General features: G+C 41.8%; 1 protein-coding gene across 1 annotated transcript in view; it reads right to left on the bottom strand.

Annotated features, from left to right (window-relative positions):
- The window catches only part of GRID1 (glutamate ionotropic receptor delta type subunit 1), a 687404-nt gene that overhangs the window by 100240 nt on the left and 562663 nt on the right, over window positions 1-24501 (bottom strand). The window contains exons 9-12 of the mRNA XM_040623983.1: window positions 12106-12207; window positions 10486-10683; window positions 6909-7233; window positions 5569-5707 (exon numbers count right to left, since the gene is read on the bottom strand). Coding sequence (XP_040479917.1) covers window positions 5569-5707; window positions 6909-7233; window positions 10486-10683; window positions 12106-12207 — 764 coding nt within the window. The remainder of the gene's footprint in view (window positions 1-5568; window positions 5708-6908; window positions 7234-10485; window positions 10684-12105; window positions 12208-24501) is intronic.

Below are 24501 nucleotides of genomic sequence, written 5' to 3'. Positions count from 1 at the left end.
GAATGTGAAATGGTGAAACTGCTGTAGAATATGGTAAAGTAGTTCCTAATAAAACAAACACAGAATTACCATATGATCCAACAATTCCACTTCTGAGTATATACCCAAGAGTAGTGAAAGCAGGGACTTGAACATATATCTGTACACTCATGTTTATAGCAGCAGTATTAAATAGCCAAAGAATGGAAGCAACACAAGTGTCTCTCAACAGATGAATGTATAAACAAAATGTGGTATATACATATAATGGAATGTTATTTAGCTTTGAAAAGGAAGGAAATTCTGACAGATGCTACAACATGGATGAAACTTTAAGACATGCTAAGTGAAATTAGCCAGTCATAAAAGGACAAAAACTGTATTATTTCACTTATATAAAGTACCTACAGTAGTCAAACTTATAGAAACAGAGAACAGGACGGTGGCTTCCAGAGTCTGTGAAAGTGGGGAATGGGGAGTATTATATAGACTCTCAGTTTTGCAGTATGTTCTAGAGATGGATGGTGGTGATGTTTATAGAACAATGTGAATGTACTTAATGACATTAAACTGCACACTTAAAATGATTAAAATGATAAAATTGATGTTATGTATATTTTATCACAATTTAAAAATTAAAATTAAAAACTATAAACATGTAATAATATATTCTAATATCAAAAGTTGTTTTAAAAATTATGAAGTTTATTCAATAAGTAAAAAACAATAAAAAATAACAATTTAAAAATTAAATATAGAAGGCTATCTATCAAATAAATAGGGAAAAAGTTTTTAATCACTTCCTAAAAAGTAAGGGATCAGAAGTTTCAAAAAGGAGTTGTTGGGGAAGAGGTGGAGTGGAACAGAGTGACATAGGAAAAACATTTTCTTATACTATTAAAATTAAGTTGGCATTAATTCAAATTAGATTCTTATAAATTAAGACATTAATTGACATTCCTAGGGCAACCACTAAAACATAACTCAAAAATATATATAGTGAAAGAAACAACAGGGGAATTAAAATGGTATACAGAATATATCTATTTAACAGAAAGAAAAGCAGGAGTGGAGGAAATGAGGAACAAAAGAGGTGTTAAGACATAAAGAGAACAAACAACAACACGGCAGAAGTGAATTCTTCCTTATCACTAATTACATTAGATGTAAGTGGATTAAACTCTCCAATTAAAACAGAGATTGGTAGGGGGCGCCTGGGTGGCACAGTGGTTAAGCGTCTGCCTTCGGCTCAGGGCGTGATCCTGGCATTATGGGATCGAGCCCCACGTCAGGCTCCTCTGCTATGAGTCTGCTTCTTCCTCTCCCACTCCCCCTGCTTGTGTTCCCTCTCTCGCTGGCTGTCTCTATCTCTGTCAAATAAATAAATAAAATCTTAAAAAAAAAAAAAACAGAGATTGGTAGAACAGATTAAAAAACATAATTGAACTATATGTTGTATGGAAGTGACTCACTTTAGATTCCAAGACAAATAGATTGAAAATTAAAGAATAAAAAATATTTTGTGCAAATAACCAAAAGAGAACTGGAGTAATATACTAATACCAGCCAAAGTACACTTTAAGGGAAGTTTTTATAAGAGACAAAGGACATTATATAATGATAAAAGGGTCATTTGATAAGAATATAAAACAATTATAATTCAAAATATATATACACCTAAAATCCCAAAATATATGAATCAAAATTGATAAAATTGAAGGGAGAAATAGGCGGTTCTGAAAAAATGGTTGGAGATTTTAATATCCCACATTTAATAATTGATAACAACAGAAGATCAGCAAGTAAATGGAAAACATGAACAATACTATAAATGAACTACACTTGAAGAAGAAATAGATAATATGAATTGCCCTATAGCTATGAAAATTTTAATTATTAATTTAAAAGCTCCAAGAATATGAAATCTTCTAGATGGTTTCCCTGGAGAATTATACCAAACAGAGATGAATTAACACCAACTTCATATAATCTCTCTTAGAAAATAGAAGATGAGCAAAGACTTCTTAAATCATTTTATGAAGCCAGTGTTACCCTGAAACCAAAACTAGACAGAAACAGGACAATAAATAAAAGTGCAAACCAATATTTCTCATAAATTTAGATGCAAAAATCCTCCACCAGAATATCAACAAACAGAATCCAAAATATATGAAAAGAATCGTAGTTCATGACCAGGTGAGATTCATTCAAGGTACATAACATTTGAAAAACAATCTAATGTAATCTATCATATTAGTAAGCTAAAGAAGAAAAATCATACAGTCATGTCAAGCAATGCAAAAAAAAAAAAAGCATTTGAGAAATCCAATACCCATTCAGGATAAATAAGCTCAGCAAGTTATGATCTATTGGTTTAATGCAATTTCAACTATAATTAATGCAACTCCTATAAAAACCATGGAAAAGTTTTTTTTTATAAACATAGACAAGCTTATTCTAAAATTTCTGTGGAAAGGCACAGGCCCTAGAATAGTTAAAACAATCTGAACAAAGAAAAATAAAATCAGAGGAATCACTCTGCCCAATATTAAGGTTTAGTCTGTAGCTACAGTAACCAAGACAGCACGGTATTGGCAAAGGCATAGGCACATAGACATAGGCACATAGATCAATGGAACTGAATGGAAAACTCAGAAATAGAACGACAATGTGCCCTAATTCCTGAAAAAATTACAAAAGCAATTCAATGAAGGAAAGATAACCTTTTTAATAAATGACACTAAAGCAATTGGACATTCATAGATAAAACCATATGTAATTATTGTAATTATATATCTAAAACTCACCTAAACCTCACACCTTATACAAAAATTAACTCAAAATTGACTGTAGACCGAAATGTTAAATGTAAAATTACAACACTTTTAGGAAAAACACAAAAAAAACAGGAGATGATCTTCATGGTCTAGGGGTAGGCAAGAATTAGACTTGACACCAAAGGTATGATTCACAAAAGACTAAATTTATAAATTGGACTTCAGAGGAATTAAAAAATTTTCTCTGTGAAAGACCTTATTAAGAGGTTGAAAAGAGAAAGTACAGAGTGGGGAAAATATTTACAAACAACATGTCTGAAAAAGAACTAGTATCTAAAATATACGAAGAACTTTCAAAACATAAGAGTAGTAGTCAAACAATCCAGTTGGAAAATGGGCAAGGGGTGCCTGGGTGGCTCAGTTGGTTAAGCATCCCACTCTTGATTTAGGGTCAGGTCATGATCTCAGGATCGTGAGATCAAGCCCCAAGTCAGGCTCCATGCTGAGTGGAGCCTGCTTGGGATTCTCTCTCACCCTCTCCCTCTGCCCTTCCCCCTGCTCACATATGGGTGTGCCTGCACTCTCTCTCTCTCTAAAAAAAAAGAAAGAAAGAAAAAACATAAGAAAATGGGTACAATATATAAAAATGGGTATTTCACCAAAGAGGTTATTATATAGATAGCAATAAGCACATGAAAAGTTGTTCAACACAATTACTCATTAGGGAAATGCAAATTAAAACCAGAATGAGCTATCACTCATGCCTATCAGAATGGTAAAATAAAAAAATATTGAAAATACTAAATGCTGGCAAAGATGCAAAGAAACTGGATCATTCCCACATCACTACTAGTAATATAAAATCGCAGAGTCACTGGAATACAGTTTGATGGTTTCTTATAAAGCATATTTTCTTATAAAGCATGCAATTACCATATGACCCAGCAATTGCACTCTTGGATACATATGTATCACAAATGAAAACTTGTAGTTCACACTTGTAGTTCACACCAAATCCTACACACAAATATTCATAATGGTTTTATTCATAATTGCATAAAAGTGGAAACAACCCAGATGTCCTTCAGTGTGTGAACAGTTAAACAAGCTGTGGTACATGGGATATTACTGAGCAGAAAAAAGCAATGAATTATTGAGACACGTACCAACCTGGATGAATCTCCAGAGAATTATTCTAAATGAAAAAGGCAATCCAAAAGCTATGATTCCATTTATATAACATATTTAAAATGACATTTTAAAGATTTTATTTACTTATTTATTTTACAGAGAGAGAGAAAGAGTGAGCAGGGGGGAGGAGCAGAGGGAGAGGGACAAGCAGACTCGGTACTGAGCATGAGCCCGAAGCAGGGCTCGATCCCAGGACCCTGACATCATGACCTGAGCTGAAATCAAGAGTTGGACACTTAACTGACTGAGTCATCCAGGTGCCCTGAAATGACAACATTTTAGAAATGGAGAACACGTTAGTGGTCACCAGGGGTTAAGAACAAGACCAGAGGGGAAGAAGGGGGAGAAGTGTGCAGGAGATGGGTGTCGTTATAAGAGGAAAACACAAGGGATCCTTGTAGGAATAAAATTCTTTAGCATCGTTACCATGGTGGTGAATACACAAACCTACACATGGGATAAGATTGCGTGGACCCAAATGCACACACACACATGCACAGAGAAATGAGTGCAAGAGGAGAAATCCGAATAGAATCAGTCAACTGTATTAATGTCGATACCCTGGTTGTGATAAGATACTACAGTTTTGCAAAATGTTACGACTGGGGGAAACCAGTTAAAGGATATTATGAGATCTCGCTGCATTATTTCTTACAACTGCATGTGAATCTATAATTATCTCGATAAAAATGCCAACTAAAAAATAAAACTGGATAACATCATACTAAATTCTGAATCCTGGCCAGAGGCTGAACTCCTTTAAATAGGCAGCTGGGAGCCATAGAAGCTGGTTAAGTATGGATGGCCAGTGAGGCCTGTAGATCGAAAGAATCCATGTAATGATAGTGAGTATGATGAATTGAAGGAGAAATTACACACTATAATCAGGGATCAAGTGAGAGGGGATATTGAAGCCGATATTGAACCCGAGGAAATGTAGACTAGATCTGTGTCTTTGGTCACTTCAGTCACCACATTTCCAATACCCCTTCACTTTGCCCAAGTTCGCTTGTAAGTTACACAGTAGGTGGAAATCTGCTCCTAAAACAAAGGCATTCCTGTTATTTCACTATGTTGAACTAATTCTTTCAAGCCATATTTTTAACACTTTGATAAAACAAAGGAATGATTTTACTCCCTGGCTTCAGTAATTTTATAATTTTATAAATATAAGTGAAATAAGTTTTCTAATCACTGTGATAATGGCATGTTTTTAAAAATAATTTTAAGGTGTTTGAAGATTTGAAAAAATACCTTAGACTTGTGGTCTTAATTAATTTTAATGTAATGTTTAGAAAATTTTGATTAAATAAGTTTGTAATCAACGTTTAAATGCCTGAGGAAATTTAATTCGTTAATTTTTAATGTTTTGATTTCTTAGTCTTATAAGCAGCATTTAAATGTTCAGAGAAGTATTATTTAATTCATTTATGCACTTATATAATTGTGTATGAAGTAAACTACAAGAGGAGTGAAGCTTTTCACGCACGCAAGAGTACGGTCATCCAACTGCAGAGCCAGGATCGGAGTCCGCCTGCCTCCAGGACACGAGGCTGCACTCTGTCTTTACAGCCTTTCGGAGCTGAATGTTCCCAGATCTGGAAGGAGGAATGGCTCTCACCTTATGGGGTTGTCCATCCTGGACACTGTGAGGAACGCCGCCAGGTTCGCTGTGTAGGAGGAGCACACGATGAGGGTGAAAAGCCACCAGCTGCCCATCACGATGCGCATGGCCATGGAGTTCACTGAGGATTCACCACCTACAGGAGGCCAGCAAAATGGATTGGCCCTGGGTGTCTACTCTCACTTGCATCCCCACAGAAATGCTCCAGCTCCACCCTGGGGCCTGGCTCAGGGAACCGCCATTGGGGTTGAGCTGGGGAGCAGGGAAGTGAGCTGCTGGCTAGTTATGGGGGACTGTGACAATCCTGGGGAAGAATCCAAAGACCACCAATCTTGGAAAGGGGTGGAGGACCACCAAATACGAAAAATCCAGGATTGGCCTTTTAGTGACGTGATGTTTGTCAAAACACCAAGGGTAGAGTTCTGAATATCAAAATCTTCCAGTTAGAAGATTCTAGCTCACTGTGTTGCATACTTCCAGGGCTGCAACATGATGTAAGATCCTTTTCCAATTTCAAATTCATAGAGAGTCGTCTCAGGAATTCTGTAAATATAGAATTACCTCCTACCTGGAGGGTTCCCTAGCTTTCTTTTAAACCTCAGAAATGAGATCTCGCTTTTATTAATATTCAGCCCTCACTGGATGACTTTTTTCCTAGGATTTTCAGAAATCATTGCCTGTGACTTGCAGTCAGTAGCTGCCCCGTGGAGGCCAATTATTTCTCCTTGGTCCCTCAGGTGGTAGCAGAAGAAAGCGTTTCACTGACACTTCTTATATAACCTTGCAAACAGGCGATACATGTTTTGCCATGGTGCAAACAAGGCCAACACTCACATTAGGAACTTTGCAATTTGTTGCTTGGGTCAAAACTGCAAGATCCTGTAACTTACCAAGTGCTCTCCAGACTTCACAGAGAAAGGAGACTTTGTATCTCAACACTGGGTGGAGGACTGCTCAGAGGATTGCAAAACAATTGTGATTTTTTTTTCCTATTAAGACTTCAAATTTAAGCAAGATTCAGTTTCATCTGACAACCCCATGTGCATAACAATCAACCTGATGTGGGAGGGGAGAAAAGTGCAAAGCAGAACTCCAAAGTTAATTTTATCTAAAGCGGAGAATCAGGCTTTGAAGTTGAGTTCCTTGTCACTTCATTTAATTTCTATCTGATATTACTCAGAGAAATTGGGTGCAGCCTGATATTAGTACCGTCCTAGAGATTAAATAAAATTGCATTTAAAATGACTTCTCCAAAACGCATCTAAGAACTCTGTCAATGGGCAAGTTCTTCCCGGCCCTCGGGGCTATCCCGCAACATCAGGAAACCAGGAACGTACCTTGCTGTACGAAGGCTCCGTAAACTATCCAGATGGCGCTGTGCAAGGTGGCCGAAGCGGATGGTCGGGGCTGGGCAGCACTCTGAGCCCTCACGGCCTGGATCCGGTTCAACACAAATATCAGCACGCCCACCACCGGGATGGCCGCTGCAATGCAGGCCCACACGGCAAAATCAAACGGAGCAAAAAGAGAGAAGATGCTGATTTTCTCCTCGGGCTTCTTGATTAGGATCCCCACCGAATAGTCCATGTACCGCTTGCTAAAGTCCACAACGCTCTCCCTCTCCGGAGTGATTGTGATGGCGGAGATGGCCAGGTCTGCCCTCTGAAAGGCAAAACCAACTCATCAGACAGCAGTTCTCGCTTCCTGCTGGGTCCCACCCTGGGGCAAGGCCTGCCCTCTACCCTTTGGGTTATTCCTTCCAGAGGAAATGCATTCAAGACAGGACAGCCTGTGACCTTGAATACCGTAAAAAAAAAAAAAAAAAAAAAAAAAATTCAACACTAAGTTGTCTGTTTGAATTGTAGTTTTTCTTCACTTTCTTGTTGTCCTCACAAACTTTCACCATCTTCTTTCTTTTGCTGGTTATTTCCCTCTACCCCGTCCCTGCCCCCAACCAAGAAGTCCTTTCTATCTTCTTCTAGGCTTATTTGTATCCTTCCTATACTTCCATCAAGCTTCTCCAAACTTCCATTAGCCCACATGGATGCTTTTCCTGAGATACTTCAGAAGTTATAAACAGTCCCTGGTTGTTTTATATGCAGACTCTATGCCAGAGAGTCATATCCTCCAAGAAAAATGGGATTATCTACTTTTCTTGATCTTCCACGGCCCTTAATTCATGGCCTCTCAACATATGGGTTGATTCTTCATATAGTAAAGCCATGTTGGGAGGGGACCTTCTGGACATGCTATACTTTGACCCCAAAAGTACCTTGCAAGATTTTTCTTTCCAAGATGGGCTTAATTTTAAAAATAGACAAAGAATCCATTAAGATGGAACTAGACTGTGAGATTAAAGCTGCCAAGACTGGTGGAGGTTAGGATAATTAGGACTGGATGCATGACGGAGGCCAATAATGGGCCACCAGTCCCTTCAACCACAAGGGCACCAAAATATACCATGATCATCCTGATCTTGGCTCTTGGACTTCTATGCAGGAGGCATCATCGGAACTAAGTTTATTTTAGGGGCGTCTGGGTGGCTCAGGCAGTAAGCAGCTGACTCTTGGTTTCAGCTCAGGTCATGATCTCGTAGTTGTGGGATCAAGCCCCAAGTCAGGATCTGCTCTCAACAAGGGGTCTGCTTCAGATTCTCTCTCCCTCTCACTGTCTCTCTCTCTCTCAAATGAATAAATAAAATCTTTAAAAATATAAATTAAATTGGGAAAACATACATAAGAAGACTTTATCAGAAAATTTTTTATGAGATTTAATATGTGGGCTAGAGAGGCAGATATAAGGATGTTCTAAACTATGAAATAAAAAATAATAATAATAAACTGTGAAATCCAACAACATATCTAGAGTAAAAAGAAAAAATGTTGGAGGTAATGATGGTGAAGCTCTCCTCTTAGACTTGTCACATTTGTATGTCTGGTTCTTGCCTCTCTTTGCAAAAACTCAAGATCCAGGGATTTGTTTTTAAGGATATGGAGCATTCGGAGCCTACGTAAGGACTAAGAAGAGATCTAGCGGAGCCACGCAGGTTTACAGCATAGGAAGACGGGAAAGTAATTTATGAAGCCAGGTCCAGAAGAAGCACAAGGGATCGACTTACGACATGGGTAGAGGGGTGACCTGTAACACGGGGGAAAACACTCCCACCTCTGAACCTGGAGTACGAGCAGGTGTCTGCAGATGTGAATTTCATAGGTAGTTGAAGTAGTATTTCAAGCCCACAAATCTCCATTTCTTTGCCTAATATAGGAGTACTTTTTTTTTTTAATTTAGGAGAGAAGACTTCTAGGTTGCTTAAAGAGAAAGACAAACTTTTGAAACAGTCTCTAAGGGATATAGCTAAGGGGTCCAACAAAGGACAAGTTAAGGAACTTGGGCTGTCCCGAAGGCCTAGCTGAGGTTCGAGGCCACACATTGTTCATCTATCCATATGGACAAATGTGTGATTTTCTTCTCTAATTGTATGCAGCAACTTGGATGTCAGAGTCAGAGGGTAGATAATATATTCAAGTCAGGGTTTCAGTACATAAGAAACCAAGAACAAAGACAGTCACAAAAGATAAAGGGAACAGGATTATCTGGTCAAGAACTGAGGGCACACCAGGCAGGAAAGTATACAGTATTACAGGGGCTCAAAAATCTTAAAGAAAGATGAACCTCAAATACATGTGCTAAGTGGAAAGGACCATGTATGGTATGACTCCATTTACATTAAATGTTCACAAAAGCAAATCTATGGAGATAGAAAATAGATCAAAGGTTGCCTAGGGCTGGGGTTGGAAATGGGATTAACTATAAATAAGTGTGAGGGAATCTCACTGGGTTGATGGAATTATTCTAAAACTAGATTATGATGATGGTTGCATAACTCAGTAGCTTTCTTAAAAATCATTGAATTGTATATCCAAAATGGGTGAATTTTATACATAAATTAGTACTGCAAGAAAATTGTTTTTTTAAAAAAGCGTAGGAGAAATGGGAGAGACGGTGTCTACCTTAATGGGTTTAGAAAGCAAAGGACTTGTGTTTTAGGAGCAAAGGTTCAAAAGAGTCAGAAGGACAATAGGTCATAGTCATGGAGTGGGACAGGGATGGTAACACATAAGATGTTGACAAAATGCATGGGGACAGGCACTGATGTGGGGCACAAACCAAGGTCACTGGAGGTGAGACGGTCAAAACATCGGGAGCCCAGTGTTGGCCTAGGAACGTCTGCAACGTCAAAGTTGGTGGCAGCAGCAACACTAGAGAGGGAGGGGTTGAGCAGATGCCACCATCATAAATGACTGTCAGGAAATGACCCAGAGGTCAGGGGATGACAGGGGTGAGGATGGGGACACAGTGAACTGGCCTCATACCATGAGTCTCAATGAGGACCCAGGTTCTATAGGAGAGAGGAAGAGTAATTATTTGAAATTAATCTGAGGAGCTGGGGAATGTCGTATCACTTACACAGAACAATGCAGACACACGCACACACTCATGCACACACACGCACTTGTATATACACACCCCACCTGTGGGCCATGAGGAAGAAAAGAATAAGCACTCACGCATACCTCCCATGAGAACTAAGTTCCTATTTCAGCCCAAACGTGGGGGTGGGTTACAGAAAGGGTGCATGACAGAGCAGGCTCAATGGACAGACTCGAAAGGAATGGCAGCAGTGGGCATGGAAAGAAAACAGAGTGCCAGGGAATGAGAAAGTAAAAGAATAGAAGTGGATATGGTGGGGAGGAGTGGGTTGAAGAAAAGAGAGCTCTAGTGAATGTAGAGTGGTAACCTGTGATCTGTTTAGCTAGTTCCAAGGTTCTAACTGCCTAATGGGCCAAATACAAATATCACCCCAGAGGCAGACTAGGGTGTCCCTCCTCATGGTCCTGCTTTTGGACCTACCTTGCTGAGGAGCTCCCCGATCATCCCGTTCCAGGAGGTGTTATGGAGCTGGTGACCATACCTGCCGTCGGGGGCCTGGTAAATCTCATATTTGAAGCCCAGAGCCTTGGCCAATGCATCCAGGACATCTATGGAGAACCCTTTGTAGCGCTTGGGCTGTCCAAGGATGTTCTCAGCCACCATCACGAAAGGCTCTTCCTGGGGACAACAGAACAGATGTTCTTCAGTTAAATAACAGGTTTTTCCAGGGTGTTTTTGGAGAGACCAATCTGATGAATCACAGCTTTAGAATGCTTGCAAACATGGGCATGTATTTATCCAATTTAGGACTGGAGTCTGAACATCTCTGCCCTTTTTTAAAGCAGTTTATGGACACTCAGGGCACAGTCGAGTGGAAGATCCCTCCAACCAGCATACTGAGGGAGGAATGGAGATTTACTTGTCCCGTGTGATGTTATCCCAGCCTCTGCTCAGAACCCCATGGCCAGAATGACATGATTTCTTTTCATTCCTTTATTTGTGACATTCAGGACTCTGTCCTTAGGAAATGCTGTAATTCTTCAGGATCCACATAAGAAATGTGGTTACTTCTCACCAGGATAAAGAACGACAATAAAAGCTCTATGATATTAGGTTGAGAGAAGACAGTATTACATCTATCAGATTGTACTAGAAAATGGATTCTGATTCATGGGAGAAGGTCACACCATAAGTCAAAAGACAGGACAGAATTAAACCCCACAGTTTCCGAGCCCAAAGCCACATTCACACATTTTGTGCTGTGTCATGTGCGCTCCTGTAGGGCATGTGGTTCTCCGGAAAACACCTCAGCCTTCCTCACCACAATCCTATGAAACTGAACAAGGAGGGACTTTTGGCAAACATCCCCAGAGAATATTCCTCATTAGTTTAACTGGGGGTGTGGGGGGTTATGGTATAATTCTTATTCTGTGATGTCCATACAAGGAATACAGGAACACTGCTGCCAAAGGCTTCTAGAGCCAAGGAGATGTGACAGAGGGGCCATCTGAACCACGTCTGACCAGTTAATAAGAGGTAAATCGAAAATGTCTCCTACAGCCCTGAAAAGGTGAAGGAAGAAATTGATAGGAAGATGCTTCTAAGGTCTCTTAAACATGTAAAAGTCCATGATTCCAGGACAACCGTGCAGAAAAATTGCAACAAAGGGTCTTTGTTAGGAAGTTTGTATCACATGGGGCCATCAGTGGGATTGGGTGCTGGAAGAGTGTCCTCCTCCAAGCATCTTTCTGGGGACTCTGGCTCTCAGCCAAGCTCTCCTGAGACCATCAGTAGGTCAAGCTACTGTTTACATCCAGGAACAAGTAGAGCTATGCCTACGTGGAAGCTCAGCAGTGGCTCTAGATTAGCGGTCTTTCTCTAGAGTAGCCCAGCCGCCTCCTGTGAAAGACCCTGGGGCAGAATCTCCAGCCCTACTCTTCCTTCATAGTTTGCAAAACTATTTGCCAGAAAGGCCTTATGAACACTCAAGACACTACTCGAGATCCCCTTCTCTCCAAACCCAGCATTAAGCTGAACAGAGAGAAGCCTCTGACTCAAAAGCCTGAATGGTGAAACTCCCCAACATGCCCGTGATCCTACCAAGACAGTCACCACTTTGAGAATCAGTCCTTGGAGGCGGCTGCCCATGGGCCTCTCTTGCAGGCTGCCATTCAGGCCTTTCTCTGAGTCCCACGTCGCCAGCTGTGAAGGAAAAAGGGAGTGTGAGGGACAGAACGGGCACCTGTATGCACCTCAGGAACTTGCCTCTCAAACTGGGATCCTGAGTCAGGCAGCTGGAGGACAGCAGTCCCCTCAGTGTCCCAGAGACTCAGAGCCATCTTAAAACCTGAGAAAGAATAAAGGTGTGACAGAAAGTTCCACTTCCCCCATCAGCTCCTCTGGAACTTGAGGACTTGCCACATCTTTAAAATAAAACCAATTGGTAAGAACTTGTTTCTAGAATGACCATTGTCTAATTTTATTCTGTCCACCCACTGAGGTCATGTCACCGTGTCTCCCACAAAGTATCTTCTTTCTGTAATTACTCCTTCTACTTGCCTAGGCCAGAGGGCCTTTGAAATCAGCCACTGCTGCCATCAAGGCAGGATGAGGCTCAGCAGGGACGCGGGTAACGAAGACCCCCATGTGCGGCTTTCTTGCACCCTGATTGATGCCTACTGCAAGCGGGGTCAAGAGCTCGCTGCCTGTCTTCGCGGTAGGGCAAATGTCACGATTTCCCTTGCTCTGCAGGTACAGGCCAAGACTACACGTGCTCTGGATCTGCCACAACCTCCTGAGCCTACAGAGTCTCTCCCATAGCCTGATGCATCGCTGACGGGCCCCCTGAGGGGGTTCCAGAGCCCCTGTACCGGCTCAGAAACGACAGGAGACACAGATGTTCTCCAGACTGCTTCCCGTCTCTGCCTCCCTGCAGGGCCCGGGAACCACGATGAAATCTTTCTCTGATCAATGATTCTCAATCATTAATTGGTGAAATGTAAAAAAATATATAAACAAATATATATATTTATATGTATATGTATATATATATGTACACACACACACACACACACACACACACACAGATACCAGCCCCCATCTCAACTTAATCAGGATCTCAGCACACAGGCATGAGGAATTGTAATGCTTCCGCAGTGGTCCTCATTGAGAAACCCTGTTCTTCTAGGTCACTGCATATTAGATTCTCTTAAGAAGGCTTTTAAAGCATATTGAAGGCTGGGCCTCACCCCCAGAGATTTGAATTTAATTGGTCTGTAGTGGGCTAGATATGAATGTTTCAGCTCCCCAGGTGATTCTAATGCACAGCCAGGGTTGTAAACCTCTGCTATAGATTAAAGCGGGGGGTCCTCAAACTATAACATGCACACAAATTATCCAGGGATTTTATATACACTTGCTGCTTCTGGGGCCTGTGATTATTCCTGTCTAACAAGCTCCCAGGTGATCCTGCTGCTGACGATCCATGACCACCATTTAAGCAGCAAGGCATTAAAGAAGTAGACCACTGCGGGCAGCATCTACTTTTCATCGGACGAAACCCACAAGTCCCCTAGTTGGGCTGCGCAGAACTATCCCTCTGGGGAGAAATGTCACCAGGTGCCCTAAAGAAGTCACCAATAGCGCTACCTAAGGACACGCCTACTCTCCCAGCATGTCCCTTAGCCTTGATATCTACAGTGGGCTCTGCACTCCGAGCTTTGACTATGAGGCCACAGTGGCAGAATCTGAGGGACCATGCCACCTGGAAGATACTAGAACCCTGAGGCCTAAAGCAGGAATATCAGAATGAGATACATGGTTGTAGAAGCAGTTTGAAAGGAACTTAGAAACTCCGGCTATCACTTTGGACACAATACCAACTAAGACCCACTCCACCCTAAGTCATAGATGTCTGGCAGCGATGAATGAATCATTGAGTCAACAGCATGGCCATGTGCTCTGAGGAGCTCCTCACAGCCACCACCCATTAATTTGAGGGGCACTGCAGTAAAGGGCAGTTAAAATCTACCCAAAGTCCTCTTCAAGGACATCAAAGATGCCACACTCTGGGAACTGACACAGTGAGAACGAAAGCTCATGGCTCTTTCTCCCTTGGGTCTTGGAAACAGCACTGGGACCCAGGATCAAGTCCTTCATCTAGATTAAAATACTGGTCAAAGGGAAGAGACAAACCCAGACAAAAAGAGGCAAGGTGTTAATTCCCTACATTCTTTGGACCCTCTGACACAGACCAGGGGACTCATGATGTGTATTTGGGCTGCCTGCGTCTTATCCCCATAACTGGTTAGCCCAGGCACTGGAGCTGCTTAACCGTGATGGGTAATGTGTTGCACCTCCTGGGTGGGGTGGTGTTAAGAAGGTCCCTGGACCACCTCGATGACAGACAAAGACATAATGAAGGTGATCTCGTCCTCACGATGACATGGCAGTTCCAGGTACCAGATATCCTGCCTTGCAGCAGGACTTGAATTCCTAACACATGCTGCCAAACCTCCGTGGCACAGGTGAAGGGCCACCTCCACTCTGTGCTAGCACGTGCATAAGCAAGCACCCAGATGGGGCTCTGCGTGGCCTTGATCAAACCAACTTTACCTGTCTGTCTACTGGGATTGTAATCAGTTTTGAGAATGGAGAATGGAGGCAAAAGAAAGCAGCTGGGATGAAGCCCTGTCCTTCTAGAGTTTTAAGCTCAGCTACGAGAAGGGCCCTGCCTCTCAATGTCCGGCCACACAACCTTCTTCTTCTAGCTCATTGCCTGGCTCAAGGCAGCAGCCTCCTGCCCCAGAGTATTGCAACAGCCTCCCCATTGATCTCATTACCCCCAACCTCTCTCTTACAGCCTCCTCCATTGTGCTGATTTGCACCTTTGTAATAAATAAACTCAAACATGAACTGTGTTAATGAAAATTTTCGAATGACTTCTCATTTCCTACAAAATAAATCCTAACACTCTGAAGCTTGGCCTAAAAGAAAGTCCTGCTTTATTGAGATCCAAGCCTGACAATCAGCTTCACTTAAGTTTGTGTAGGCCCAGTCTGCTCCAACCCCCCAGACCCTCCCCTTCCTCATGCACCTCACACGGCATGCTTCCTTCAGTTCCTTCGGCCTGTAATACCGTCCCTCTTTGGTTGGGTCTGGTACACTTTTACTCCTATTTTTTAAAAAATAATCTTTCACTTTAGAATAGTTTTAGATTTACAGAAAAGTTGTAGATATTGTGCAGAGTCTGTCCACGTAGTCTACATCCAGTTTTCCCCACTTAAGATGTTACATTAGTATAACACATTCCCTACAGCTAATGCAATGTTATTAGCCCAATCTCCACCATCTATACAGAGCTGCAGTAGAAATAATCTCCATTGTCTTCCATGCTGCACCTAAGTCTGTGACCCTGCTGTGTGTGCTACTTGGGTTTGTCACCTTGTCCCCTGAGATCAAAACCCTGTCTTCATAAACTGTAGAATTCCAGGCTCTTGGACTAGACCTTGCGTTGCTTATTCCCATCTCAGGGTTTACAACCTTGCTTTGAAAGCCATGTTCTCCTCTTGAAGATCAACTTTACTATACCTGGTAAAGATCGGGGGAAGAAGAGAGGAACTCAGAGGTGTGAAAATAGTATAAGTTCGGTAGTCGACTGACCTGTATTCTAGTTGTGTTTCCACCACTTACCTGGGTGACCTCAGACAGCACGTTTGACTGCGGTGCTTAAAATTCTGAATAAATTTGACTCCATTGAGATTCCGTTTTCTTATCTAAAAAGTAAAATAAGAATACCTTCCCTGCCTACCAAACATTTGGGGGCTATTCAAAAGAAAAAAATCACTTTGAAATAATCTGCTCTAAAGTAATAATGACAAAGTAAAGTATCGTGATATAAACCTTTATGTGCAATAAAAGCTTAATTATGGTTTTTTAAAAGGGTGGTGGTAAACATGGGAGGAGCTTTGTTAAAATGTAATTATGTGAATATATCCAGGTGGTGGAATGATGAATAATCATTGCAACTCCTTGACACTGTTCTGTCTTTTCAACAGGTTTTTCACTACTTTCACAGGAAGGAAAATAAGGTTTTGATCAAAATAACGAGCACAGGTGACAAAACCCTGTCACACGCATTTGTACGACTGAGGACTGAATAGAGGGGAGCAATCAGAGTTAAATTATCTATTGGTGTGTCAAGACCAGTCTGAGAGTGAGAACCCAATAAATCAGTCCTCTGACTGCCAGGAGCTGTGGCCAAGGTGTCCCCATCTCCTAGAAGAGGCAATTGCAGGTTCATTCAACATGGCGTCTCCCATTCTATGACCTCTCCAAGATGGTGTGGGGCCTAGTGAGCCTGCTGGGTTTGGAGACAGGGAAGCGGCCACTGCTGAGGCCCAGCTCCACGAAGACAGACAACCTTTCTCCACTAAGAAAGAAGGACAGCAATCCTAAGGCAAAGCCATTTATATCAAAGTACAAGTACATGAGAGGGGGGAAAAATTCCTCCAAGCCTGTAATTACTCCTATTTTTTTTTTTTTTGTCTGAAAGTATTGAGGACTTAAAGGTTTTTATTTTTGTGTGTTTTTGTTTTTTAATAATACAGACCTCTCTCCCTGGCCTTCAGGGCATCCTGTACTCTAGCAGAGAAAGAAAAAATACTTCAAAGTGAAACCAAAATTCTGCCTTCAAACACATCAAAGTGCAACCATGTTCCAGGAACCAGGATCCTTGAGTTGGGCAGGGAAGTTTATTATTCCCTCACATCAGCCTCCAGCCGACCGCCCCAGGCTGAGTGAATCCCCCCATCTCCACAAAGCCTTGTGTTCTTGCCCAAATCTTAAGACCAGAGCAGTAACCCTTCATTTCTGAGTGAGGCCATCCCTCTGAACACCTGATATATAAGACCAGAACACAGAAAAAGCACAGTCTAAACAGACTCCAATGGACTTCTCTCTTCTTTTCTTCTTTCTTTCTTTCTTTCTTTCTTTCTTTCTTTCTTTCTTTCTTTCCTTTTTTTTTTTTAATAAAATAAAGCCTTTAAATAGATTCCCAAACTTGCAGCCGACCCAGACTAGGAGAGACTGTATTCAGCTTCCCTCTTGAGGGTGCCTGCTTCTCCTGGTTCAGAATGCCAGGGGAAAAGTTTCAGTCAATGAAAGCCAAATGAGGCTGATAGGCTTGATAAATGGGAAGCCAGAAAAACCTTTCCCCCATACAAGTCCTGACACTTAGTCATACAGCTGCAGACCATTTCATTTGTACATCAGGGTGTCTATTCTGACTTCCCCTTATATTTTGTAGACAGAATTTTGTTTATGGGATCGATGAATTTTATGGCCACAGACACCCGCTTTTGACAGCTGACCTGTCAAGATCAGTGCCTGAAAAACGAATTTCCAGCACTGTTAAACAAAACAAGAACTGCTGCGATTTGATAAGACAGCTATGGTTCTCATTCATCCAGGAGGTCTGCTCTACCCAGACCGGAAGCATGCATGGAGCCAGAGGGTACAGCACAATCATCCCATGAAAGGAGATATATGGTTTCAAAATCTGATTATGACAAACAACTGTTCAAGAGATCAGCCAATTGGAGAATAAATTTCATAAACCAGTGGTCTCGGGAAAATATATTTCCTGAGTCAATCGGGGTGTTCTTCATGTTAGCATTTGAGTTGTGAGATGTGGGGATTTGGGACTTTGTGGCCCTGTCTTTAATAAATGCAGGGGATTAACCATAAATGGGACAGGTCACCTTTGGAAGAATGGGCTTTGTGGTCTATAATCTAGTTACAGAGGCTCTTACGATGTCATCTCTTTTCATGGGGAGAGGGGAAGAGAAGAGAGGCAATCCAACTGCTGTACAGCCCACAGACAGAATATGACCAGTTTCATATACAGAGCCTCGCCAATTCCTGGGGAGGAAGTGAGGAAATGAAAGGTAGGTTTGTTTAACCCCAAATCTCATATTTAACTATATCCACCAAGATAACAGATCAATAACCTATAGTCACATTTCACAACTAAGTGACCAACCACTTCAGTGATAAGCTTATTTCAAGAGAGCATGGAAGGCAGGAAGTGAAGTTTTTTTTTTTTAAAGATTTTATTTATTTATTTGACAGAGATAGAGACAGCCAGCGAGAGAGGGAACACAAGTAGGGGGAGTGGGAGAGGAAGAAGCAGGCTCACAGCAGAGGAGCCTGATGTGGGACTCGATCCCATAACGCCGGGATCATGCCCTGAGCCGAAGGCAGACGCCTAACCGCTGTGCCACCCAGGCGCCCCAGGAAGTGAAGTTTTTATGACCATGTCTGTCATACCTCACAGCCATTGCTGGAGTCCAATTGAGCCATACCCTCATTGACCAGTGACCGCATTCAGCGGAGCGCACAAGCCTTGGCTGGGATATGGGCTCCAGCAGTGAAAGCCACAGTGGGTTTATCATCATGGCAGTGCATGGACTTTTCTAAAACAATAATCCCTCTATCAGCTTTTGTTTCATTGTCCACTTTTATTGGAGAATAGATGGGTTTAGGGTCTGTTTCAAAGGACCACAGTCCTGGGTGGGTTTGGAGTCAAGGGGACACCCACATCTTGAATCAGCTTGAGTTGAGGCATTCAGCCAGCACTGGTATCAGATAATCAATTGCACATTTTAAGCTTTGGCTAAATGCAGGGACATGTTTAGACACAAAAGAGCATCTTGGAAACAGAATGTAAGAATCTGAACATAGAATATTATTTGTAGCCAGGATTTCTAAAGTAAGATCTAATTTAAAAGTTCATTTTGGGAATTCCACTGTATCAGGGCCACTAAGGTATGGGCCTTGTAGAGTATGAACCACAGAAGATGACCATCAGGTCAGATGTACCCACTAGACCACTCTTGAAGCTCCTGATGTATATTAACAAGAGAAGAGGAGACCCACGTGGGAATGAGAGACTCACAGGGGAGAAATGAAAGTCTCAGCCCAGGATTATGTGTGCAGGGAATTGTGGTTTGGTAAAAGCTGTACTCTCTTAAAATAAGCCCCAGCAAAACTTGTGTTAAATGTCCGAGGGCAGAGCCATGAGAAACTGAAGGTTTCTTATGGCCAGAGAGCTATCACAAATGGAGGCTTCATGAAAAACCCTTAGCAAGGATAGGAGAAAGATATCCCCCCCCCAATGGTGCTGGCGAGGAGGCCCAGAAAAACAAGCAGAAGTGCCATCGACATTGGCAACCAGGTCATTCATGACGGAGACCATGAACACGCCCCAGTGCTAGCCTCCACTGTCTGAAAGTACAGGCACACAGGACTCCCTGGGCCCATAAAGGGATAGAAGGACTGGCCAACTCCAATGGTGCCGGCGATGGAGTCTTTCTGTCACATGAACAGTAAGGATAGAGGCAGTTCCTCTCTGCCTAAGATGTAGAAAGCAGCAAGACAAAGTTTCTTTCATTGTAGCAAACAAGAAGTCAGATAATCTGACTATAAACTATATTTTTAAAAATTTAGCTTCTAAGAGAGCTGTGGTCACACAACCATCTAGTAAACTCATGAATTTCAAAAGATGAGAAGCCCCTCCAAGGACAGATAGGACACAAGAAATGTTCCATCTTTGATAGAGTGTGGAAGAAAAGAAGTCGTAGTTATAACAATGGATAAGAAGAAGAAAAGACCAAAATTTTATCAGCTTTTTAAAAGCCAAGTGATAATGAGTTTCCCTGGGAGCCCGGACACAAGGGAGGTCATACCTACTCATCAGCGATTTCCTCCGAGCCTCCAGGGGGTGGAGTGGGAGAAAAAAAAACAGAACAGAGGAACAGAACAATCAAAAGTTATAGGATAATATCAGATATCGGTATATCTATTATAGGACTTGTATCTGCTATACCTGAATCAATCTTATAACCCAATTATAAGAAGAAATTGTAATTTTTAAAAATGGAAAAAGGACTTATTTTTCCAAGAAATATGTAAAAGGATAATATGAACATGAAACTATACAGCTCAACATCATAAGTCATCAGTGAAGTGCAAAATAAGACCACAAGGACATGCTACGAAACCTCACTAGAGTGGCTAAAATCAAAGACTGACATTACCAGTAAGGCTCTGGAAAGCAAAAGGTGCAGCCACACTTTGGCTGCAAGACAGTTTGGCAACTTCCTCTCAAGTTAAACCCACACTGACACTACCACCCAGCAATTCCACTCCCAGTCACTTCCCTAAGGGAAATATAAAGTATGTCCATACAAAGGTCGGTGTGTGGGTCTTCCTAGAGGCTTTATCCATCATACCCCCAAAATGGAAACACTGCAAATGTTGATCACGGTGGTCAGTGACTGGGTAGACAAAATGTGGCATACTTATACCATGCACTACTGCTCAGCAATAAAAAGCAACATGCTCCTGGCCCCGTGCAGCAGCACGGATGACGCTCCCACGCGTCACACCATGTGAACAAAGCCAGCCACCACGGATTTTATGATCCCATTGCCATGACTTTCTTGAAAAGGCAATATTATTGGTCCTGAAAATAGATCCGTGGTTGCCTGGGGCCAGGAATGGGAGCAAGGCGTTGAACACAAAGAGGAAGAAGGGCCATGTGGGGGTAACGGAAGTCGTCATATTTTGAATGTAGTGGTGATTATACTACTGTATGCATTTGTCAGAGCTGATCGAACAGTGTGCACCTCAAGTGGGTGAGCTTACTGCACGTACCTGCCTCCAAACAGACACGACCGACTTGTTTTATACGAACACATGTACACACGCAGGCCCATGCACACATTGCTAGGGACTTGGAAAGGGATGAAGCCATGTGCTGGAGAGCCGAAGTCTCTCATTATGGCTCTAATCTCTCAAGTGAACCACCTATGACCTGCCAGCAAGGGTGATGACTTTTAAAGCAAGGATGGTGATAGGATACTATGACTGATGTTGGTACACTTGTGTCATCATTCTTGAACTAGCTGAAGCTAAATAGGTATCAAGCGGCCAAGAAATTACCTATCAATCTAGAAGAACTGACTGTATCTTTAGAAAGGTTTAGGAAGAACAGAAGTGCAGTTTTACCTTCAAACAGTTTCTTAGCGCGGGGGGGAAATAGATGTCCTACCATTATATGTAGTATGATTCACCTTTTTAATGCTTATTTCTTTTTGTGAGATGGTACATGTGCACGCCTAAGACAAAAGGTAGGTTTCAGTGGCTATTTCTGGCCTTAGATAGAGCAATGGGATTGTGGGAATGTTCATCTCTTGCACTATACTCTCCTGAAATGTTTGAAATGTTTTACAGAGAGGACGCATTGCTTTTATAATTGGAAGAAAAACAATAAGGCTACTTTGCTTTTGAAACAGCACTGCAATCTAGCTTGTAACTGTAAGGTTGATTTTGTATCTCTAATTGTTTTAGATGTACTGGTTTTGTCTCTTTAAATAAATGGCACATTCTAGCAAAGACAGTCTCTGCCGCGAGACAAGCCAGGCTGGAATTCTGTTTCTTCTCCTCGGGTGCTGGACACTTGTGGCAAGTGACTTGAATTGGTCATATTCTATCTCTGGCCTCAAATGTCCTCATCTGTTATTAGTTATGAATAGGCATTAGTTATTGTCATTGACAGTACCTGCTTTGCTCTCAGGTCTCTATTAGGCACAGGCCCATCCTAGGAGCTTAAGAAATTCTTGCCCATTAGAATTGACTAGAATCAATGGCACTATACACACTATCTACACTATACATCAGTCTGAAGGCTGACAAGATACCTGCCAACAGCCAGCACCAGGAGACCTTGCATTGTAAAAGCTAGTGTCTCTCACCATACTCTCTATAAACTTTTGGCTCTTTCCTCTCCTTAAAACACTCTCCTCTTTCTTTGTTCTCTGACTCCTAATTACCCTTTAAGGATCCCTCCTTGCACCCTACACTAAGAGTAAGTGTCTCCCTTGCTGGTAGAAACGATTTTCATGATACATTAAATTCAATGCATATCTATTCACAAATATACTATAAATCTTGTATGGCAGAGATGATCTGTTCTTCATTTCGACTCACCCAAAATTTTATTAGAAAAACTAACAAAATTGACCATGCCCTTCCTCATCAACTGGCTGGAATTTCATGCTTTTCTCAAACTCAAGCTTCCAGGTAGGTCCCATATCTGAAGCCCTGCAAAAGGCTTTCTTAATTAGCACTGATTTATTTATGGTGGTTGAAAGTGCCTGGGCTGGATTTTCTCTTTTTCATGGTTTTGTTTTGCAAACTTACTTTAAGACTTTGAGTCATGAAAAAAGTGTTAGTGAAATGAATGATTCAGAAGACATTTTTTAAAACCCACCTTTTATGTCTTTACCTCTAGACCCTCGTTACACAATGTGTGGTCCGTGCCCGGTCACCTGAGAACTTGTTTAAATCCAAGAATCTTGGCCCCACCGCATGTCTACTGAGTCAGTGTCTGCATTTTGACAAGAATCTCAGGTCACGCATAGGCACCGTAAAGTTTGAAAAACACAGTATCTAGATCATGCCATCATTATTTCTTACCTGGAATCTTCATAAGCTGCTTTACCTAGCTCACAACTCCTCCCTGATCTGTGTGAAACCCCACATAGCAGCCAGTTTCCTTTTCTTTTCTTCTTTTAATGAAAAGTGTTTTATTTCATTCTCCTTAAAATTCTCAAGTGGTTCCCTGTTAAACTCATTTTAAAAGCATGTATCATTTTCATGGCCTAGAAGAGTCGCCGAGACCTGGCCCATGCCTGTCCTTCAACCCCATCTCAGGCCACGAGGCCCACTTTGCTCACTGTACCCCACAGATGCTGACCACCTTTTAATTACTCTCTCAAGCCAACATCTTTCCTGCTTTAGGAACTCTGTGGACACCCTTTGCTTCCCTGATAACTCTTATCTCCATCCTTCACATTCCATGGTTGGCTCTTTCCCATCTGGCAGGTCTCACCCACTCTGTTATCCTCTTGATAAAGCCTCCCAAATCACTCTTCCTAAATTCTCAAGTGTTCAATTCTCTTTGTTATTTTCTTTAGAGCTCTCAAATGCTGTAATTTCTGAAATCACCCTTCACAATAGAATGATGTTTGTTTTGCCTGTTTTTGCTCAGCATCATATATTAAACACCTGACACAATTTCTAGCATGTTGAGGGCTCTTGACAAGTTTTTGTTGAATAAACAAATCAATTAATGACCTAGGTTAGGGGTCAGCAAACTTTTCCAGAAAGGGCTAGACAGGAAATATTTTAGTCTTCTTGGGCAATATGGTCTGTGTGGTCAACCACCCAATGAGTGTGGTTGGGTTCCAATAAACAAAAGAAGTGGTGGGCTGGACTTGGCCCAAAGGCTATATATATAGTTTACTAATCCCTAGTAATTGACACTTTTATTTCTCTTGTTCCCTCTGTCTAGAATGTTCTCCCTTCCAAATGAGCTTTTTAAAACACTATCCTTCTTTCGAGCTTTAATACATCACTTAAAAAAATGCTTCATTGCCATGTTTTCAGGAAACCTCATTTTGTCCCTCCAATCAAAAGTGACAGATCTTCCTGCAGCCTTACAGCCTTATACTTGCCCCTTTTTCATGGCACTGATCACATTCAGGTTTCCTTGACAGTTCCTGTAGCACGCCGTATTTTCTAAAGATGGTTGTGACAACATTTCCCATCCCACCTGCTCTTCTACAATGTGACTTCACCACCCCCTATCAAGAAGTGAAGTTTAATTCCTCTCTCTTAAAAATCTGGTCTGAATCTCTACATGTCTTTGAGGCGAGGTTAAAAAAAGGCCACGAAGCTTCTGCCTGACTCTCAAGATGCCTGTTCTAAGACAAGGCTTTTCCACCTTGACATCATTGACATTTGGGGCCAGATGGTTCTTTGTTGGGGGGAGAGGGGTGTCCTGTGCATTTTAGGATTTTTAGCAACATCCCTGACCTCTACTAACCAGATGCCAGTAGCCACTGTTCACCCTCTCCCCCAGAATAACAACCAGAGATATCTCCAGACATTGCCAAATATCCCCTGGGGGACATCACTGCCTCCCATTTAGAACCATTTATCAAGGAGAAGCCAGCTGCCATGGAAAAAGTTCAACACCCTGAAACCACACACAGAAAAACCACTTGAAAAATCACATGTAGGAATCCTCAGCAACAGTTCCAGGTGGATTCAGCCTTCCGGCTACCTCTGCCGAAGTGCTAGACATGTGAGTGAAGCCATTTCGAACCCTTAAGATCATTCCATCAGCCAGATACATAGCATCAGGTGATCTCAGTTAATGTTAAAAAAATTGCCAAGCCAAGCATTGACCAAATGTCTGACATGCAGAATACATAAGACAGAATAACTTTTTTGTTTATAATAGTAAATTTGGGGACATTTATTATGCAGTAATAATAACTTGAACAGAATTTGGTACCTGGAAATGTGGTGTCACTATAACACATAAAGTATGTAGAATTGTTTTTGGGGCCGCGTAGCAGGAGAAAC

The sequence above is a fragment of the Ursus maritimus genome, unplaced genomic scaffold (assembly GCF_017311325.1).
Source record: "Ursus maritimus isolate PB19 unplaced genomic scaffold, ASM1731132v1 scaffold_7, whole genome shotgun sequence".
In the NCBI taxonomy this organism is placed as follows: domain Eukaryota; kingdom Metazoa; phylum Chordata; class Mammalia; order Carnivora; family Ursidae; genus Ursus; species Ursus maritimus.
This window is presented reverse-complemented; position numbering and strand designations above follow the sequence as displayed.